Raw genomic sequence first — 20,775 nt, forward strand, 5'->3', positions numbered from 1 at the left:
GCCCTTCAATGCACTGGTTGCCCTGCATTACGATGTAATTTGCTAAATAAAATATATTTCAATAAAATGGAACGTCTATGAAAAAGGTGAACACTAATTAGAGGTGATTTACAAAGCCCTATGCAATGGTGTAAACTCCAGAGGAGTGATGATATAAAGCCTGTGGCTGCAGAATGAAATGATACAATGTTTCTCAATCCTTTCCCTTGTTTCTCCCCTCAGGTATTGACATATTGAAGCTTGTGGCAGCTCAGGTCGGGAGCCAATGGCAAGATATTTACCAGTTTCTTTGCAATGCAAACGAGCAGGAGGTGGCGGCGTTCTCCAACGGTTACACGGCAGACCACGAGCGAGCCTATGCAGCCTTACAGCACTGGACTATCCGAGGGCCGGAAGCCACTCTTGCAAAACTCATAAGCGCTTTACGCCAACACAGGCGCAATGATGTTGTGGAGAAGATCAGAGGCCTAATGGAGGATACGGTACAGGTAGGTCATCACTTTCCATGCTTGTGTTCTCGTTTTGAACTTAATGATTCTTAACTCCTGCTATTTTAGCTGGTCCTCATGGTTCAAACTCAGCATTTCATATTCATAAAGTGCTCACAAAAACAACAATGAACATACTTTAATGAGTATAAACTACCGATAAATAATTCATTATGAGCTTTGTAATTCAAAATTGCCTGTAAAAATTAATTTTTTTTTTCTGATTAAAATACCCACTAGATATTTAATCCATTGAAACCTAAGTTTCAGAAACCTAAAAAGCAATTCAGTATGGTAAGGTCTAGTCCAGTGTAAATAAAAGGTTCTTTAAAACCCTCTGAATATTTATTTACCGTTGCAACAAAGCCTGTGCTGATCTGAGCAACCCTTAGTACAGTTATTCGAGGTAATGGGGGAGGGAAGGAAAGACATCTTTATTTATTTTGAATTGCGGATGGAGTACGGGAGAGATGTCATATCCACATGGCTATCTGGAGGGGTTAGGGGTGAGGTATTTAGGAGGTCTCTCTCTGAGATTCCAGACAGCAGTTTGGGGGCCTGCTCTTGGCTGTCATTTGAGTGATGCTGGTTATCAGAAGCCTGTTGGACCAGGTACAGTTGTTCGTGATACTGCCAGTGGTTACACGAAGACAGCCCTGTCAGCGGTTATAATGCAGGATAGCTGTCTTATTCTTTTTAAAACATCAGTGACTCATCTGCAGAGCATACTGTGTGTTTTTTTTTTTTTTTTATATACATTGGATCAATGACCTGGTTTGACCTGTTTCAGATGAGATTGTGACCTGGTTTACCAATTGACAAACTAGACTGCAGAGACACCCGAGCTCCGGGCTCAGTAGGCATGAGTGAGTCTTTCTAAACTGCCCCGGAACATTGAGACTTCTCGCAGATACATGGAGTTCTCTTAAAATCAGAACTCAGTGATCCATAGAGTAGTGATGTCTGTAGAAAACACGCCAGACACGTGGATATACATAGCTTTTAGCTTCATTGGCTACAAAAGTAATTGTCTGTGTAGTTTGTTGTTGCACTTGATGCTTGCATCTTCAAACTGAAAATTAGAACTGTGTAAGTAGTTTTAGGACATTAAGCCTTTCAAACCAATATCCACAAATTAAAGAGACACTCCAGGCTGGATTCTACCCATTTTTGTGTTTAGTTTTATGGATTCTATAGGTGATGGAAAAACAACAAAAACTAAAACGGATACTCACATTTGCTGCACATTTTCAGCTTCTGCAGTGAGGTCTCCCCAGATATGGGAATTTCTCAGCCAGCCTCGTTTCTCTCTTTTCTTGCCCTGGCAGTGATAAGTATATCCCGTTCACTTCTGCACAACAAGGGTTTCTGGGTGTTGTGAATTTCTGATGCAGAAAGCGGTTATAGTTAGTGTAGGTAAGCACTCACACTGCCTGGACAGTTTACGTGTAACTTGAATACCGCACCTCTATCAGAAACCAATCCTTTGCACCCAAAAAGGGAGAGCATAACCATTTTATCGCTATTCGCTGGGGATAAAAGATACAAAAGTAAAAGAAAAAAAATACATCAGTAAACAGATTTACATAACCATAATTCATATCATTATGAAGAGCTGTATAAAATTAATACACATTTTATAGTTCAATATATAAACTAGAAATGGGCTTAAAGTAGTATGTGAGAGGAATGCCTCTAGTGTTAAAATGCGATGTTTGGTACCCGTGGGCTGTGGTGAAGCTGCATCCTGTCTGTTTTAGAGACAATACGCTTTACCTACTTTTCTGATTTTCATTTTGAAAACAATTAACAGCTGGCATCTAACAGTGGGTTTGTAAAAAATGCTGTATTATACTGGAGTGTCCGATATGACACACATTTATTCCATTTGACTTTTACCACACCGCAGCATTAAATCTGGGCAGTGGAGCAAGTTGTACTGGATTGAATCTGGTTTTGCATGGCATTTCACTCTTGATCTTGGGTTTGTTTAAAGTCCTGGGAGTTTTACGATAAGAGTTCACGGTCATGTTTCCCTGGTTTCCTGAACAACGCGTATCTCTTCTTGGTGGTGGTGTCAGTGCATGAAAAGTGCTGCTTAGAGCTGCCATCTGTGTGCTCAGTACCCACTTAATATCCTCAGCAGTACAAAACAAGAACAGACAAAGGAAAAGCGTTTATAGATCTGGTATGAATAAGTAATGGTGATATCCATAAAGCAGCTCATTTGATTAAAATAAAAAATAAAATCTGTAGTCCCAAGGCTATAGTGTTCCTGTCGCTGTCACCTTTGTCCAGTACCGAGACATCCTTCGCTGCTACTTACCTCTCCACCTCCCACGACATTACTGGTTATGGCCAATCCAGTGCTCCTCCTGGAGGAGCGATGAGGACCTAATGTGCGTGTGCGGTAATACTGTGGGTATACAAACTTCCCCACAGGAAAGTATTGAATCAACGTACTCCTATTCTGCATCACGTGACTGAGTTTTACTTGGTCAATGCCGCGGAAGCGCCTCCAGTGGCCGTCATACGGACAATCACTAGAAGTGGACTTAAACCTACAATGTAAACTTTGCAATTAAAAATGGGAAAAAAACGCAATGTTTTTATAATGCAGGGTTAAAAGGACAGGGACACTGCATCCAGTCCATTTAATTGAGATGGAGTTGACTGGTTGCCTATAGTGTCCCTTTAAATTACAATAACACAGCTGAGGTTGTGGGAGTTGTAGTTCAGTTTTCTGCTTTTTATTACAGAACAGCTGAACAACAGCTCCCAGGAACCCGAGTCATTAGAACATCATCTACACATGAGGCAGAGATGGAACACTTGAGTTTATGGAGCAAAACAAATTATTTAAAAAAATAATAATAACAAAGATTTATAAGCGATGGGTTAACCCAAGAAGGGGCATTGGTATCTGGTCAGTCTGTCTGTCTCCGGCACGTTCAGGGTATGCCATGCTTCTACGCACTGGGACACTGTACACAGACGCGCCTGCCAGCTCAGCATAGCTCTGCTCTAGAAGAGAGACTTGGCAGGTCACGATGAGACATTAACTTTTCTAACCCAAATCTAGCTGTCCACCTACATGGAAGCAGGAAATATCAGGATTGTATTTATCTTTTGTTACGTAATGCTGGCTTCTGTTCAGAACTGAAAGTTAATGTCAGAAAGAGGCCCATTGCACAAAGTCAACATTCGATCTGTATCCTTCTCGAACAATAATAAGCTAACTTTAGCACTTCAGATGTTTCTGAGGGACAATTCCCATGATACTTTGCCAGAATCTGGGGTCCAAGGCTAACCCCATCTGTTCTGGAAAGTTAAAATTTGATTGATGGTAGCAGTTACTGATAGGTTTTCATTCCCGTGCAGCTGTAAATGAAGAAGACCAGCAGTATAGCACTTATTGTGGGATAATCATCTACTCCAGATGTTGTTGACTACATCTCCCCTGATGCTTAGCCAACATTATGGCTGTAAGAGCATTACTGCTGTACACCGTGACCTTAATAAGTTCATGCTGACCTGTTTTATGGAGATGCCCTGCCTATTTAGCAGTGAGTAATGAGGAAACCCTGCCTCTAATTCCCACTCCACCTTTTGTACTGCACTGTGGAATATGTTGGAGATCTACGTGTAAATGAAACTGAACTAAGTTTCCTGAAAGACAGTGTAAGTACAGCAGGGCCGCCATCAGGGCATGACAACCGCAACGGTTGTCATGGGCCCGGCGGTCCTGGGGGGCCCGGACTGCTCAAGTCGTCCGGGCCCCACATTCAGTGGGTACATACCGGGTCGCAGGGGGCCCTGCGACCCCGGTATGTACCCACTGGGCCAGCCTCTTCTCCTGGGGGGCCCAGTAGCCGGTCACCTCAGGGCCCCCCCCAGAGGCTGACCCTGCTGACACCCGGCGCGCGCGCGAGGGAGCACTCTCCTCTGAGTGCTTCCTCTTCAGCTCCCTCGCGCACCGTACTGATGCCGGAGCCGGAAGATGACGTCATCTTCCGGCTCCGGCATCAGTACGCGGCGCGCGAGGGAGCTGAAGAGGAAGCACTCAGCCAGGGAGAGTGCTCCCTCGCGCGCCCGCCGGGTGTCAGGGAGAAATTTGAGTGAGTGGGGGTGGGGGAGAGGGAGGGAGAAATTTGAGTGAGTGGGGGTGGGGGAGAGGGAGGGAGAAATTTGAGTGAGTGGGGGTGGGGGAGAGGGAGGGAGAAATTTGAGTGAGTGGGGGTGGGGGAGAGGGAGGGAGAAATTTGAGTGAGTGGGGGTGGGGGAGAGGGAGGGAGAAATTTGAGTGAGTGGGGGTGGGGGAGAGGGAGGGAGGAATTTGAGTGAGTGGGGGTGGGGGAGAGGGAGGGAGAAATTTGAGTGAGAGGGAGGGAGAAATTTGAGTGAGAGGGAGGGAGAAATTTGAGTGAGTGGGGGTGGGGGAGAGGGAGAAATTTGAGTGAGTGGGGGTGGGGGAGAGGGAGGGAGAAATTTGAGTGAGTGGGGGAGAGGGAGGGAGAAATTTGAGTGAGTGGGGGGGGGGGGGGGAGAGGGAGGGAGAAATTTGAGTGAGTGGGGGGGGGGAGAGGGAGGGAGAAATTTGAGTGAGTGGGGGGGGGAGAGGGAGGAAATTTGAGTGGGGGAGGGAGGAAATTTGAGTGAGTGGGGGGGGAGAGGGAGGAAATTTGAGTGAGTGGGGGGGGGAGAGGGAGGAAATTTGAGTGAGTGGGGGGGGAGAGGGAGGAAATTTGAGTGAGTGGGGGGGGAGAGGGAGGAAATTTGAGTGAGTGGGGGGGAGAGGGAGGAAATTTGAGTGAGTGGGGGGGGGAGAGGGAGGAAATTTGAGTGAGTGGGGGGGGAGAGGGAGGAAATTTGAGTGAGTGGGGGGGGAGAGGGAGGAAATTTGAGTGAGTGGGGGGAGAGGGAGGAAATTTGAGTGAGTGGGGGGAGAGGGAGGAAATTTGAGTGAGTGGGGGGGAGAGGGAGGAAATTTGAGTGAGTGGGGGGGAGAGGGAGGAAATTTGAGTGAGTGGGGGGGAGGGAGGAAATTTGAGTGAGTGGGGGGGGAGAGGGAGGAAATTTGAGTGGGTGGGGGGGAAAGGGAGGAAATTTGAGTGAGTGGGGTGGGGGGGAAAGGGAGGGAGGGAGGAAATTTGAATGAGTGGGGGGGAGAGGGAGGGAAGGGAGGACATTTGAGGGGGGAGAGGGAGGGAGGACATTTGAGGGGGGAGAGGGAGGGAGGAAATTTGAGGGAGTGAGGGGGGGAGAGGGAGGGAGGAAATTTGAGGGAGGGAGGGAGGGAGGAAGGGAGGAAATTTGAAGGGGGAGAGGAAGGAAATTTGGGGGGGGAGAGGAAGGGAGGAAATTTGAAGGGGGAGAGGAAGGAAATTTGAGGGAGTGGGGGGAGAGGAAGGAAATTTTGGGGGGGAGAGGAAGGCAGGAAATTTGGGGGGGGGAGAGGAAGGAAATTTGAGGGAGGGGAGGGAGAGGTAGGAATTTGAGGGGGGAGAGGAAGGGAGGAAATTTGAGGGAGGGGGGAGAGGAAGGGAGGAAATTTGAGGGAGGGGGCAGAGGAAGGGAGGAAATTTGAGGGAGGGGGGAGAGGAAGGGAGGAAATTTGAGGGAGGGGGGAGAGGAAGGGAGGAAATTTGAGGGAGGGGGGAGAGGAAGGGAGGAAATTTGAGGGAGGGGGGAGAGGAGGGGAGGAAATTTGATGGAGGGGGGAGAGGAAGGGAGGAAATTTGAGGGAGGGGGAGAGGAAGGGAAGACATTTGAGGGAGGGGGAGAGGAAGGGAAGACATTTGAGGGAGGGGGAGAGGAAGGGAAGACATTTGAGGGAGGGGGAGAGGAAGGGAGGAAATTTTGTTGGGGGGAAGGAAATTTGAGGGAAGGGAGGAAATTTGAGGGAGGGGGAGAGGAAGGGAGGAAATTTGAGGGGGGAAGGGAGGAAATTTGAGGGGGGAAGGGAGGAAATTTGAGGGGGAGAGGGAGGAAATTTGAGGGGGGAGGGAGGAAGGAAATTTGAGGGGGAGAGGGAGGGAGGAAGGAAATTTGAGGGGGAGAGGGAGGGAGGAAGGAAATTTGAGGGGGAGAGGGAGGGATGAAGGAAATTTGAGGGGGAGAGGGAGGGAGGAAGGAAATTTGAGGGGGAGAGGGAGGGAGGAAGGAAATTTGAGGGGGAGAGGGAGGGAGGAAGGAAATTGGAGGGGGGAGAGGGAGGGAGGAAGGAAATTGGAGGGGGGAGAGGGAGGGAGGAAGGAAATTGGAGGGGGGAGAGGGAGGGAGGAAGGAAATTGGAGGGGGGAGAGGGAGGGAGGAAGGAAATTGGAGGGGGGAGAGGGAGGGAGGAAGGAAATTGGAGGGGGGAGAGGGAGGGAGGAAGGAAATTGGAGGGGGGAGAGGGAGGGAGGAAGGAAATTGGAGGGGGGAGAGGGAGGGAGGAAGGGAATTGGAGGGGGGGAGAAGAAGGAAATTGACGGGGGTAGGGGCAGAGATTGACATCCATCACACACACACACAATGCACCCCTTGCACACAGAAAAACACACAATGCATTACACACAGACACACATACACAAGCAATGCATCCCTTACACACAGCAACACACAATGCACCCCTTCCACACACTCAGTGCATCCCTTACAGACACACACACTGCATCCCATACAGACACACACACTGCATCCCATACATACACAAACTCACCTTGCAGCCCTTATACATACAAACACAGATTCACACAATGCATTCCTTACACACATCAGGACATCCCCCACACACACACACACATCCCTGTGAACAAACTCATTGGTGGAACATGAAGGTGGACCCTGGGACCCAGACCTTGAGCTGTGTAAAGGGCCCTCAAAAAATGGAGCTGCTTCCCGTTCTCCCAGAACATTGATTTTTGTGACCACAGTTACAAACCGCCTCCAGAGAGCCTGTTCTACACCAGACCAGTGGAGCCAGACGGCAGCTGAAGCCCATCATCATCCTCATCTGGTTGTAAGTAGGCCATCTAGTATATTATTCGTGGCACTAATCTCTAATTTACCTCACATTAAAGGGACACTATAGTCCCCAGAACACTGCAGCTTAATGTAGTGGTTCTGGTGTCTATAGCCTGTCTCTGCAGGCCTTTTATTGTAAATACGGCGGCACTGCAGCACTGTGTTAGTTAACATGGCAGATCATATGGGTGGGGCACTGTGATGTCACATGGGGGGCGGCAAACTTTACTTTTGCCTAGGTTGGGCCTGGGGGGGGGGGACTGCATCCCTGTGGGCGGACTCAGGGGGGGGACTCGGGTGCAGGCGCCAGGGGGCCCAGACCTTGAGCTGTGTCAGGGGCCCCAAAATTTCTGATGGCAGCCCTGAAGTAAAGTACAAATAATACTACCTGTACAACAAAAGGCCGATTGTCACAATATTTCTACGTTGTTTTTGAAGGTACCAAATGCAGAGCTCTGTATTTGCCTGCATTTGCATACAAATATACATACATATATATATGTCAATTGTAACATACCGATAACATATCCCTTGCCTAGCACCCTGTATAGAGTACATTCTTTGTCTATAATGTGCCATTTTAGCAGAGCAGGTGCATTTTAATTCATAGCACCATTTGTAACGGACATTTCATCATTGTTTCAGTGAAACGATACTGTCTGTTCTCTAAGGTGTCCTATTCTGATATTGTTTACCTTTCCGTCTTGCAGAATGTGCTCCGACCTCTGAATAATGAATGCGTGTGTGTCTTCTGGTACGCTGTAATCAAACCTCTGGATACATATTACTAGGATAGAGCCCACGCTGCTCCTGCCATGTCCCACAATCTCTAACCAGACCGGCACATTTCTCTGCACAAATCGGGTTAATCATTACCAGGGCTCTGCATTCTTTACTCTCATACATGTTTTGTTAAGCTGTGTCCCTAGGCAGTTTAGTTTTTGTGTTTTTGTTGCATCCAATTTTGGATGGTTTTAGTTGCTTGTGTTTTTTTGTTTTTATTAAAAAAAAAAAAATGTTTTTATTCGCCTTAAAAGAAAACTCTAAGCACCATAACACTTACAGCTTAATAAAGTGGTTTTGGGCACTGTTGGCACTGCCCTTTCTCAGAAAAGTCAGTGTTTACAATTCTGCCTAATGCACCATGTCTGTGTGACTGCCTCTAGCGGGGCTTCCTGGTTTCCATATTCGACGTAAGGACACTGAATGCTCCCTGTAGAGATACATGTTACATCTTTGTATTCCTAACATTAGAGCTAAAGGATTACTCCAAGAACCATAACCATGTACTGGTTATGGTGCCAGGAATGTCTCTTTTTAGATTCCTTTATTTTGGACGGGCAGATAGTTTACATTCGACAATATAAACTTGTGCATTAATAACTGCATTCACGATGTAACAGTGTGGGAGTACAATGGAACACGCCATTACAGTATTGCATGATATATCTTCTTGTTTTTGTTCAATAGACTTGCATTATGGTTCTTAAGATCTTCCACCAGCTTTGTAACATTTTTTTTTTTTTTTTAAATGGCCTGAGTCCCACCAGGTGCCCTTGGCTACATACCTTGCTTCCAGTCTTAGGAAAGGTTGGCTATACTGAACTAAGAAGGGCAGCACTCATTGGCAGAGAGCGTCAGCTGAGAGTACCCTGTATCAGCTTTGCTTAGCTTAATAGAGCCATTTGGCTTCTCCTGCAGGGGAAAAATGTATATAGCACCTGGACAGACTCGGGTAAGTTGTCAAGCCATTCTAATGGAGTACAAATAGACACACTACTTCAAGGGTGAAATTCAGGATACTTTACTCAAACTGGTTGCAACAAAGTGCATGTGCCGTCTAAAACGTGCTTTTTACAAGTAACATTGTGATGGTGCAAAGACATTTCTGACATCATAACCATTACATCAGACTGTAGTGGTTATGGTGATCGGAGTGTTCCTTTTAACTAGTGGGTGACTCTTCACAATCAACGGTGTTACTATGTTGCAAATGTCACTGTGATGTTCTAAAAAGAAATAAGGAAAATATTTTGGTTTGCTCAGAAATAATTTTTGAAATGATTAAGATTAAGGAAGTTTGGTAAGTTAATTTGCATGAAATGCCCTCTCTGTGCCTTTTGCAATTGTGATGTCAATGTATAGTTGTATTAATGTAAGCACACCCTCCACCTCCAACCATGCATTTCTCTGTTTATCTATCTTTACAAAATGTGATCCATTATCAAAAACTATGATTGTGTTTACCAGTTTGTCGTGTAGCTGGATAAGACTTACTATCTGCAGGACATTATTAGCAACCATGTTATTTCGGTAAACTGATATTAACTGTCAGTCTGATACTGTTACCGACATGTCTAGGACAATGTGTGCACTATTTGTTACAAGGTACCGTCCTGGTAACACCTGTTTACTCCTACCGAGAGCCAAACCCCCCCTTGTGAAACCAAAGATAAGCATTTTCCACAGTCTTGGAAACGGACAGTCATAACCTCAAGATAGGATGTTTTTACCAAGAATGGCATTTCAGACTTCACTCCCAGCTACACTGTTATTGTGCAAAGAGTCCTAAAATAGTTTAGTCTTTTCATCTTGTGCATTTAGTGTATTTACAAACCTGTCTTGTAAAGTTAAAAAAATTAATCCCCAAGACAGTTACTCATTCTGGACATTTCCCGGAAGCATTAAAAGTGTGATTTACTGGTGGTAAGGTGTGACGTGATTCTGTACACCGACCGGGCAGTGTGAAGATTAAACTAGTTAATTGCAAGTTTTTGGTCTTGCGCAGAGCATTTAAACTCCTCTGCTACTTTGCGATAGTTTTGTCATTTCCCAATTTAGTAAATAATTCTGGAGTACAAATCAATGTGGGATACCACTGTCCCGCCATCTTTTCAAGTTATTAAAAGTCTCAGACTGCATAAGTCTATTCTACATGACGCTTGATAAATAGTGAATACAACTTTGCTGAGTCCAAGCGTGCAAATGTGATCTATCACGAACGGAATTATTTTCTAGCAAACTCGCGGTACATTTAAGCCTTTTTTCAGAAAAAAAAATGACGTTCATATTACATTGTGATCAGAGTGCCTACGTGCTTTGATAGTCCTTTACCGTTTTACAGAAACTGTAGTCGTTACTTTTAGTAGTAAATGAATGGAAGACTGTTTGTGTTTGCATGAGACTATCCTGAAGGACAAATAAACGGTATCAATCAGAGATTATGTAATGGGTAGATTAGATGGGCCAATGTGTTTTTATCTGCCTTCGCATTCCAGGTTTCTGTGGCGTTATGATAATTGTTGACATACAAAAAAAATACCATCAAACTCGTGCAGTGCTTTGTATCCTCATGATTTATCCGTGGTTTCTATTCTTAATTCTGAAATATTCTGTAAAATTGTTTTTTTTTTTTAAATGTCCAGTTTTTCATGGTAAATATAAAGCCCCCTCCACCCCCCTCCCATTTTGCACATATTTATCACCAGAGGTCAGGGGTGGCTAAGTAACCTAGGCTGGAATGGCCTTTCTAGTTGCTTGAGATGTGATGTTGTTGTGACGATGAGTCATTTGATATCTCGTTTCCCATTATTGTTATTTTTGTCGTATTATTGTAAAAGGCTTAATGCAAGATTCCCATTTAGGGAATGAAAGGCTATTAATTCCTGATTCCTAGAAGTACGCTATCAGTGACTTCCGCTCTCTAATTAGGGCATCCACTGAGATTATCTACATGCTATTGGTCATTTATTTATTTTTGTTCTGTTTTTCCTCATTTAGTCACATAATAAATATCTAAACTAGACCATAAAATAACAAAGCAGCTCTCTCGTATCCATGGAAACCAGAGCGAGAGATACCTGTGCATCAGAAGCTGGTAAGAAAAGGAATATTAAAAAAATGTTCCTTATTGCCATGTTTAAAAAAACAAACAAAAAAACACGTGCCCTTAGATTTGATATGGGGGGTAAGCTATTATATGCCTCTTAGGCCCCATTTAATTAAATTCGGGGGTACCGGGCACTTTCCCCCTATTGTGCTCTGTAGCGGATGCCTATGGGTGTTTAGATGGTTTCCATGTTGATGATACTGCACAGTGTAGATGGTATTGCTGTGGGTGCAGGTTTAGTGCTGCAAGTTTGGGGTTTATACATCAGATGCAGGGTTAATGCAGCAGTATACCTCCCAACAAGGTATGTAATGGGGATGGGGTGTGCGGGGCCTTGAGGGGGCATCACCTGTGACCTGTCGAGCGTTATTGGGAATGCCCATAATTACCGGATCTGTCCCACTGACAAGCTGTCTGGCTTGCCCCTAGCCGTCAATCCATGCACAGTCCTCCTTGCATGGTTGAAGAGCTTGCCGCACATCATTAGCGCATTTAATGACTCGCTTGCATTGTGCTGCCCAGGACAGTTCCTGGTCTCTTCAGATGCAAGACACCAAGGGAATGGAGCATAACATGACCCTGATATCGGGACTGTCCCACCAAAAGCGAGACTATTGGGAGGTCTGCAGTAGGTTTATATAATACACTAACTTTATTCACAAAGGTTTAGTGTCATAATGTGATTCATTCAACATGTTAGTGTTTATGGTAAGTAATAGATCGTGGTATAGGCTGGAGTTCAATGTAAGAGGGAGGGGCAATAAAATGTACCCATGGCTGATGCCGCTGGTATTTTTTTCCACTTGGCTATACCCCTTTCTGACAAAACTTGGGTTGGTGCTTTGCATTGAGCAATGTATTCAGTCAGCTAGTTTTCAAATAATACAAAAGGCATCCCACAAATCCTAGCTTGCATAAAAAGTTATTGTACTGTACCACGTCTCTTGGAGGTGGACGTCCTGTTTTATAGACTTTACTGTTTTGCTGGTGACAGCGCAGTAATCTCAAAAAAAGTTAAAGATGGCTGAATAATTTATCACATGTACATTTGCTAGCGATTTGGTCTGTTTTAAAGTGACGCCATGTTATGTTATGGCTATGGTTGGTGCACTTTAATGATTTCTGTTAGCTGGACTACCATATTTGCATCTTCTGAAATAGAAGATATATTATAGTTATGTATAAGGCGCCAACAAATTCCGTAGCGCTGTACAATGAATTGGTGGACTAACAGACAAGTATTGGCAACAAGACCAGTTGGATGTACAGGAACACAGGAGCTTATGGAAGCTATCATGTGCACATAACATGTCTCTGTTTATTTTTTATCAAAACATTATTATTTTTTGTTAAAAAAAAATCCTAAATAGATTGTTATAAATGTATTAAGTGTTGAATAAGAAGTTTTCTACACCTTTACGTGCACGTGGAGGAGGCGTTCTGAATCACAGAGCAATATATTTTTTTATTATTTTTCTGGTCTTTTCATGACCGTGTTTACCTTTTAGAAAGCGGATGAGGCGTGAGTGTTTTGTGTTTGCAATAGCCCAATGAATTCAGCAATATAAACATAACGTCTTAGGAATAATATTATTGCAAACACACCTCATGTTGGATAAAAGGGACCTTGAGGCTTGAATAGTTTTTTTTAAATTTTTTTTAACCGTTTTAGGGCCGCACCATATACTGTTATAAATAGTAAGCGCATTCTATGTACCAAAAAAAATAAATGTAAAAAAATATATATATATATATATATATTTTTCAGTTTTATTTTTCGGTAAAAACCTCGTGTTGGATAATCATAAAACCCTAACCCACCTTATTTTGCCTAATGATAACACAATAACAAGACAAGTGGTCCTGTGACCCTGACCGTTGTACAGACGAGTCTGTACAGTTTTGTATATGCACAATCTGAAATTGTCTACCGAGCGGCTGTGTGCCAGTAAGTGATTGATGAACTGCATTGTAATCAGGCAGTTTTTTCCTCCAATTCCCGGATCATGGGGCACGAACACATGAAGTGTACACTATTAGTATGTGTACTGCATTTGACTAGCAATGCTGATTATACTTTGGCTGAAACGATGCCTCCCTTATTTCTATTATTCTGTGAGATCCTGAGGCATGGGCGGTCTTGGGAGTTTTTAGTAATAAATATTATGCTTGATAAAAATGTGCAGTGAGAAATGTTTTGTGTGTAAAACCGGTTTGAGCCGACGGATTTGCTGTCTATCTGCAGTGGCAGAGCGAAAGGTCTGACGTCTGTCTTAGTCCTGCTATTTATATTTACTGAAACAGAAAAAGTGGATAGTTTTTACAGTGATTTTGTCCAAAAAAAGCAATAGGAAAGAATTTTCCAACTTTTCTATAGTCCGTTTGGTAATGTTAGCCGAAATGTTTAAATCACTTTTCCATTCAACAAAACAAACTGAATAATGGATGGAATGCCAATAAAGCTTTACACAGGTTCCGTCAATTTTGTTTGTGATTTACAAATTGTTTACATTTAAGTAATTTATGGTATGTGCCCACAGGTTGAGGTCACTTCATACAAGACATACCGAATCTTTCATGGTACACATTTGCTATGTGTTTATGAGATGTGCTCTCCACTGCTCTTAAAGGTATACACAAGGAAAGCATTACTATTAGTTTTTTTAAAGTGGTTATGGTGCCTAGAACCTTGTTCCTGCAACCTTTCGTTTTACAAACTTGTTTATTTGAATAGCAAATTGTGAATCCGTGAGCTGCACATTACACCTCCTGGCTGTAAGCAGAAATGAGCATTTATACATCTCCTCTTGTCTCTTCAATGAGAGGTGATGGCTGCGTGCAGCACCAATCTTAGGTATATCTCAAGCGTTCCTGTTTTGCAAGGAAACTGATTTATTTCTCTTTTTGGAGCTTAGAAAGTGCTTGTATCAATACAACTCCCAGTAACATGTGGTATATATGTTTTCTACTAAACTCCAGCCCCTCCCCCCCCCCTCTACAAAACCTCATCCCCCACCTCAAAAAACAAACAAAAAACAACCAGCACACCCCTCTACTAAACTCCAGCCCCCCCTCTACAAAACCTCACCCCCACCTCAAAAAACAACCAGCACACCCCTCTACTAAACTCCAGCCCCCCGCTACAAAACCTCATCCCCCACCTCAAAAAAACAAACAAACAAAAAAAACAGCACCCACCTCTACAAAACCCTATTCACCCCTCTGCCCTTACCTCTACTAAACCCCAGCCCCCGGCTCTACTAAACCCCAGCTCCCGGCTCTACTAAACCCCAGCTCCCGGCTCTACTAAATCCCCAGCTCCCGGCTCTACTAAATCCCCAGCTCCCGGCTCTACTAAATCCCCAGCTCCCGGCTCTACTAAATCCCCAGCTCCCGGCTCTACTAAATCCCCAGCTCCCGGCTCTACTAAATCCCCAGCTCCCGGCTCTACTAAATCCCCAGCCCCCGGCTCTACTGTGATGTAATTCCAGTAAAATACAAGTTTAGCAGGCTAAGATTGCCACAAGGCATATGTATGTATATGTGTTTGTAGTATCAGTTAGTTAATAACACGTAGCTAAGATACTGTCATCACTGTACTGACCAGGTGCAGGAATGTAAGAACTGGAATTACGCGTCCCTCTCCTTTGTATCAGATGAGCCACGTGGTTAGACCGGATGGATGAGTTTAGACTCTATTCATTAAATAGGTTAAGGGTATGTGTGGGTGTAGTTAATTGTGGGAGGAGCTACAGTGCTATATAAGGAATGTACTCTATGTATTCAGTACTCAGACTTTGCTGTATTTTGGTGACGCTAGTCCCTCTGAGTCCCGATCGGTGATCCAATAAAGAATCTCTTCCTTCCTGAAGAAACCTGTGTCCATCTCTCTGTGCTTGGCTTCCGTCAGTTTCTCCGGTATCATTTGGTGCGTTGGCCGGGAAGCTCATCGTTCAACGGTAGCTGAGAGGCAGAGGCGTGAGACGGTCTATCTTTGCCCACGTTCTCTACGGCTGCACCCCTGAACTTCTGCGTGGACCTCCCTTCGTCTCGGCGCCACTGGTCTGTTGTCCAGGAGATCATCGGCCTCTACGTGAGAAGTGCTGGGGTGTCCCCGTCGATGAGTGTGAACTCAGGTTCAGGAACGAGGAGGTAAGATAACTGCTGTTTTAGACGGCAGGACCCGCTAGGGGTATACCGATTGTGCGGTAGGCCCAAAGGGGTTTTTGAATCTGTATCTGCCCCCTCTGTCGGAGGGAAGGAGCGAAGGCGCACCGCTCGATCGAACGCTCTTTAGTCAGACCGTTTGATTTGGTTAGTCAGGCGGGGTCCAGGTGTAAGATAGCCCTAGCCGGACACCGGTGTCTTGTCTAGACTAGCGTTCTAGGGTGTATATTACGTTCGCTAGGTCGGAGGGACCGGGAGACTAAGCGGCGCCTGTGTAAATTCGGTTCGCTAGTTCTCATCCTATCTGGGCTAAGTGGGAAGGCGTGTAAATTTGGAACCCACTAGACTTTTGATAGTACGACTAAGAGGCGCCTGTGTAAATTCGGTTCTCTAGCTCGTTGTATAGTGCGACTAAGAGGCGTCTGTGTAAATTCGGTTCTCTAGCTCGCTATGTATATGTGGTGATTGGGCAGTGTGGCTAACCAAAACGGGTGTATATAGTTTTAGGTAGTCCATTCAAGGTACTGGCCAATAGTTTAGTTGGGAATTGTAAATGTGTTAACGATTGTTTTAGTAAAGTGTATATCTTGTTAGATAGCGCGAGCTCAGCCGTCTAGCGAGAGTGTTAATAGTGTGTTGCTGTATTATAGTGCACGGTACCATAACCCTGTATATTTACTGACATTATATAATAAGTACTAATCATTGTCGTCCATTGCCTGTTTTAACACCATAACCACTAATAATTGTATTGTGACCTTAACTTGTGCTTTGACCTATGCTAACCGTACTGTAACCGCTATTTGTAAAAGACGATGTTACTGGGGTGTGTTATAGACGGGTAATTCGTATATAGAGAATTATAGCGTGGGTGACTGTGTAGTTACGCCAAAGGGCATAATATTGATTATATAGTGACTGGTGTAGCAGCTGTGTGTGTACGGGAATTCCCTGAGTGTTTATTGTTATTGTGTACGTTTCACTTGGTAACCATACCACGTGGTGCTGTTGCCAGAGGAAACGGGTGTGACTGTTGAATAGTACGCGTGTATAGTAATCGTTGTCGACGACGTTCCACTGTTAAATATGGGCGCGTCGCAGTCAACGATTCCGGATCCCTTAGGATGTATGGTTAAGAATTTTAAAAAGGGATTCAAAGTTTGTGATTTTGGGGTTAAGATGTCCCCTGTACGTTTGGTCACTTTGTGCACTAGGGAGTGGCCTACTTTGGTTGCGGCATGGCCGCCACGTGGCAGTTTGGATCCAACTCTGGTACAGCGCTTACACGTGGCTGTATCAGGTAGGCCTGAACTTTACGGCCAGTTTCCTTATATTGATTGTTGGAGACAGGCCGTAAATGACTCGCCAAAATGGCTCCGGACATGCCACGAGGAACAGTGTCGCCTCATGGTAGCTAGGACTTGTTCGTCCACTAGGGCTGGTGTTAGGCCCATTTTGGACACGCCCCCTGAGTCCGAGATCCCTTTGCCGCCCCCTTACTTTCCGGTAAGAGGAAGTGACGCAAATACAGGAAGTCCTGTAACCCTTCCCTCATTACCCTCATCCACTTCCGCTTCCTCCTCCAGTACAGGATCCACCCCCCCTCGTACTAAATCTCCCCTTCCGGAACCAGAACCCACCCCCATTAGAAACGAATATCCTGATTTGGCGCCACTTCAGACTTCCGGTCAAGCTTCATCTAGCTCGGCCCGAAGTGTTCTATTCACTACCTTTTCCCAAAACCAACCTCCCACATCCCCATACCCTATCTCTCCCCGACCGGAACCCATGACTGACGCTTCCCTACGTAGCCCCATCCAAACCCGACAGTTGACTGGTGCCCAACAATTAAAGCACTATCAGATGCCTCTTCGCTTAAATCCCGGGTCAGCTTATATCGATGCCGCAGGTCAAATGGCACACGCTGACCCTGTCTTCGTATATGTCCCTTTCACCACTACCGACCTTTTAAACTGGAAGACCCATAATTCCTCGTATACTGAGAAACCACAAGCCATGACTGATCTGTTCACCTCAATAGTACAGACACATAATCCGACATGGGCTGATTGCCAGCAGTTATTAATGACTTTATTTAACAATGAGGAAAGGACAAGAATAAATCAAGCAGCCATTAAAGCATTAGAGGATAGAGCCCGTGCTTTGAACCAAGCTAATCCAGCAGCATGGGCCGCAACACATTATCCCAACACTGATCCCGATTGGAACGTAAATGGTGCTGATATGGTTCAACTCAGAGCCTATAGAGACGCTATAATTGCTGGCATGAAAGCCGGAGGAAAGAAAGCCATTAACATGTCGAAGACAGTTGAGGTGATCCAGAAAAGCGATGAAGCGCCCAGTGTCTTTTATGACCGATTATTGGAGGCGTACCGCTTGTACACCCCCTTTAATCCGGAAGACGCAGACAATTCCCGAATGGTTAACTCCGCCTTTGTCAGCCAAGCTTACGGAGATATTAAGCGCAAGCTACAAAAGTTAGAAGGGTTTGCAGGTATGTCAATCTCCCAACTAATGGAGGTAGCTAATAAGGTCTATATGAATAGGGAAACAGAAAGCAAGAAAGAGGAGGAGCGCAAGATGCGTAAAAAGGCTGATATGCTAGCGGTAGCGATCGCAGGCGTAGATAAACGGGGCCCAGATAGAGGCAATAATAGATGGAGTAGGGAGCCTTTGAGTAGGGATCAGTGTGCGTATTGCAAGGAAGAAGGGCATTGGAGGAACGAATGTCCGCAAAGAGAGCAGTACGAGAGAGACCAACCCAGGGCAGGCTACGGAAACTTTAGAGGCAGAGCGAGAGGTAGAGGAGGTCCCGGAGGGAGTAATGGTTATAGAGGGAGTAATGGGAACAGAGGAAGTGTTAGGGAAGACAGGTATATTCCAGCAGCGCAAAGGTCTCGCGATAGAGAAGGTAGGGACTTTGTAGGATTGGCTGACACGGTCATGGAGGACTATTGATACCGACCGGGCTCCATCCCCCTTGGTCGAGCGGAGCCTATGGTCGATGTATCAATAGGGGGGAAAAGGAGTGCGTTCATGATCGACACTGGTGCTGAACATTCAGTGGTGACTAATCTAGTTGCTCCTCCATCTGGAAGGACTATTACTGTGATAGGAGCAACTGGAAGAAGTGCTGAAAGACCGGTTCTTAAAAGTCGACTCTGTACATTGGGAGGCCACGTAGTAAAACACCAATTCCTTTATATGCCTGAATGTCCAGTCCAATTGCTGGGACGTGATATGCTATCCAAATTACAAGCGCAGATTACGTTCCTACCAGATGGAACAACATCTTTAAAGTTTAATGGACCTTCAGGTATTATGACTTTATCCGTACCAAAGGAAGAAGAGTGGCGACTTTATACAGTGTTGACTAGCCAAAACCCTAGGAGTGATGAGACATTGTTTAACATACCAGGAGTTTGGGCAGAGAACAACCCACCAGGACTGGCCCGCAATATTCCACCAATAAAAATTGAACTGAAACATGGGGTTTATCCAGTGAGCCTAAGACAATATCACATTCCGCAGAAGGCTAAGAAGAACATCCAATCCTATCTGGATAAGTTCATACGGTATGGTATCCTAAAATTCTGTACTTCCCCCTGGAACACCCCATTGCTGCCTGTTCAAAAGCCCGGCACAGATGAGTATCGACCTGTGCAGGACTTAAGAGCAGTCAATGATGCGGTTGTTAGCATACATCCAGTTGTACCCAATCCATATAACCTGCTTGCTTTAATTCCGGGCGGGGCTACTTACTTCACAGTCTTAGATCTCAAAGATGCCTTCTTTTGCCTCCGAATTGCCGCAGAAAGTCAATGTATTTTCGCTTTCCAATGGGAGAACGCTGTAACGGGCTCAAAACGCCAAATGACTTGGACAAGACTGCCCCAAGGGTTTAAAAATTCACCTACCCTATTTGGTTCAGCCCTAAGTCAAGATCTATTGGATTTCGAGTCCATCCCAGGAGAGTGTGTATTGTTACAATATGTAGATGACTTGTTGATAGCAGCAGTTACAAAAGAAATCTGTCAGCAAGCAACGCACGATCTACTACACATTCTCTGGAAGGCAGGATACAAGGTGTCTAGAAAGAAGGCTCAGTTGTGTTTGCCAACTGTCAAGTATCTAGGATTCCATATCTCTGAAGGTCAAAGAATTATGGGGCCAGAGAGAAAAGAAGCTGTCTGCCAAATACCAATACCCAAGAATAGAAGACAAGTGCGAGAATTCTTGGGGGCAGCAGGCTTCTGTAGGATATGGATTCCCAGTTATGCGATACTAGCAAAACCTCTGTACGCAGCTATCAAAGGTACAGAGCACGACCCCTTCTTATGGACCCAAGAACAGCAAACGGCATTTGAAGATGTGAAGAAGGCTTTGATGAGTGCCCCAGCATTAGGTCTACCTGATCACACACGACCATTCTACCTGTATGTACACGAGCAAAGAAGAATGGCTGTGGGAGTATTGACACAGTACTTGGGATCATGGCAAAGACCTGTTGCCTACATGTCTAAACAATTGGATGCAGTGGCCAGCGGACTTCCACCTTGTCTAAGAGCCGTAGCTGCAGCCGCCCTGCTAGTAGCTGAAGCCGATAAACTCACTCTGGGTCAAGAACTTTATGTACGAGTCCCACATGCAGTACAGACGTTGTTGGATTACAAAGGAAATCATTGGTTTAGTAATAGCCGTATGACCAAGTATCAAGCAATGTTGTGTGAAAACCCAAGAGTGCATTTAGAGACTGTAAACACCTTAAATCCAGCTACCCTTTTGCCACAACCTACTGAAAGTCAACATGATTGTTTGGAAGTAATGGATGAAGTATTCTCAAGTAGACCAGATCTTCGTGATTTTCCCATCCAGAACCCCGATGTTCAATATTACACCGACGGCAGTAGTTATGTGAAAGAAGGGATCCGCTATGCAGGATATGCAGTAACAACCATAGACAAGGTGATAGAAGCTCGGCCATTGGCGAAAGGAACATCAGCACAAAAGGCAGAATTAATAGCACTAACACGAGCGTTACAATTGGCTGAAGGTTTAAGAGTAAATATCTATACGGACTCTAAGTATGCGTTTTTAACCACTCATGCCCACGGAGCTTTGTATAAAGAAAGAGGACTACTGAATTCAGAAGGCAAAGAAATCAAGTACGCAGCTGAAATCCTACAACTATTGGAAGCAGTG

General features: G+C 45.0%; 1 protein-coding gene across 1 annotated transcript in view; it reads left to right on the forward strand.

Annotated features, from left to right (window-relative positions):
• The window catches only part of TNFRSF21 (TNF receptor superfamily member 21), a 93,504-nt gene that overhangs the window by 47,247 nt on the left and 25,482 nt on the right, over positions 1 to 20,775 (forward strand). Inside the window, exon 4 of the mRNA XM_063442053.1 lies at positions 223 to 488. Within this exon, the coding sequence (XP_063298123.1) occupies positions 223 to 488 (266 nt within the window). The remainder of the gene's footprint in view (positions 1 to 222; positions 489 to 20,775) is intronic.

Source organism: Pelobates fuscus, chromosome 2 (assembly GCF_036172605.1).
Source record: "Pelobates fuscus isolate aPelFus1 chromosome 2, aPelFus1.pri, whole genome shotgun sequence".
Taxonomy (NCBI): Eukaryota; Metazoa; Chordata; class Amphibia; order Anura; family Pelobatidae; genus Pelobates; species Pelobates fuscus.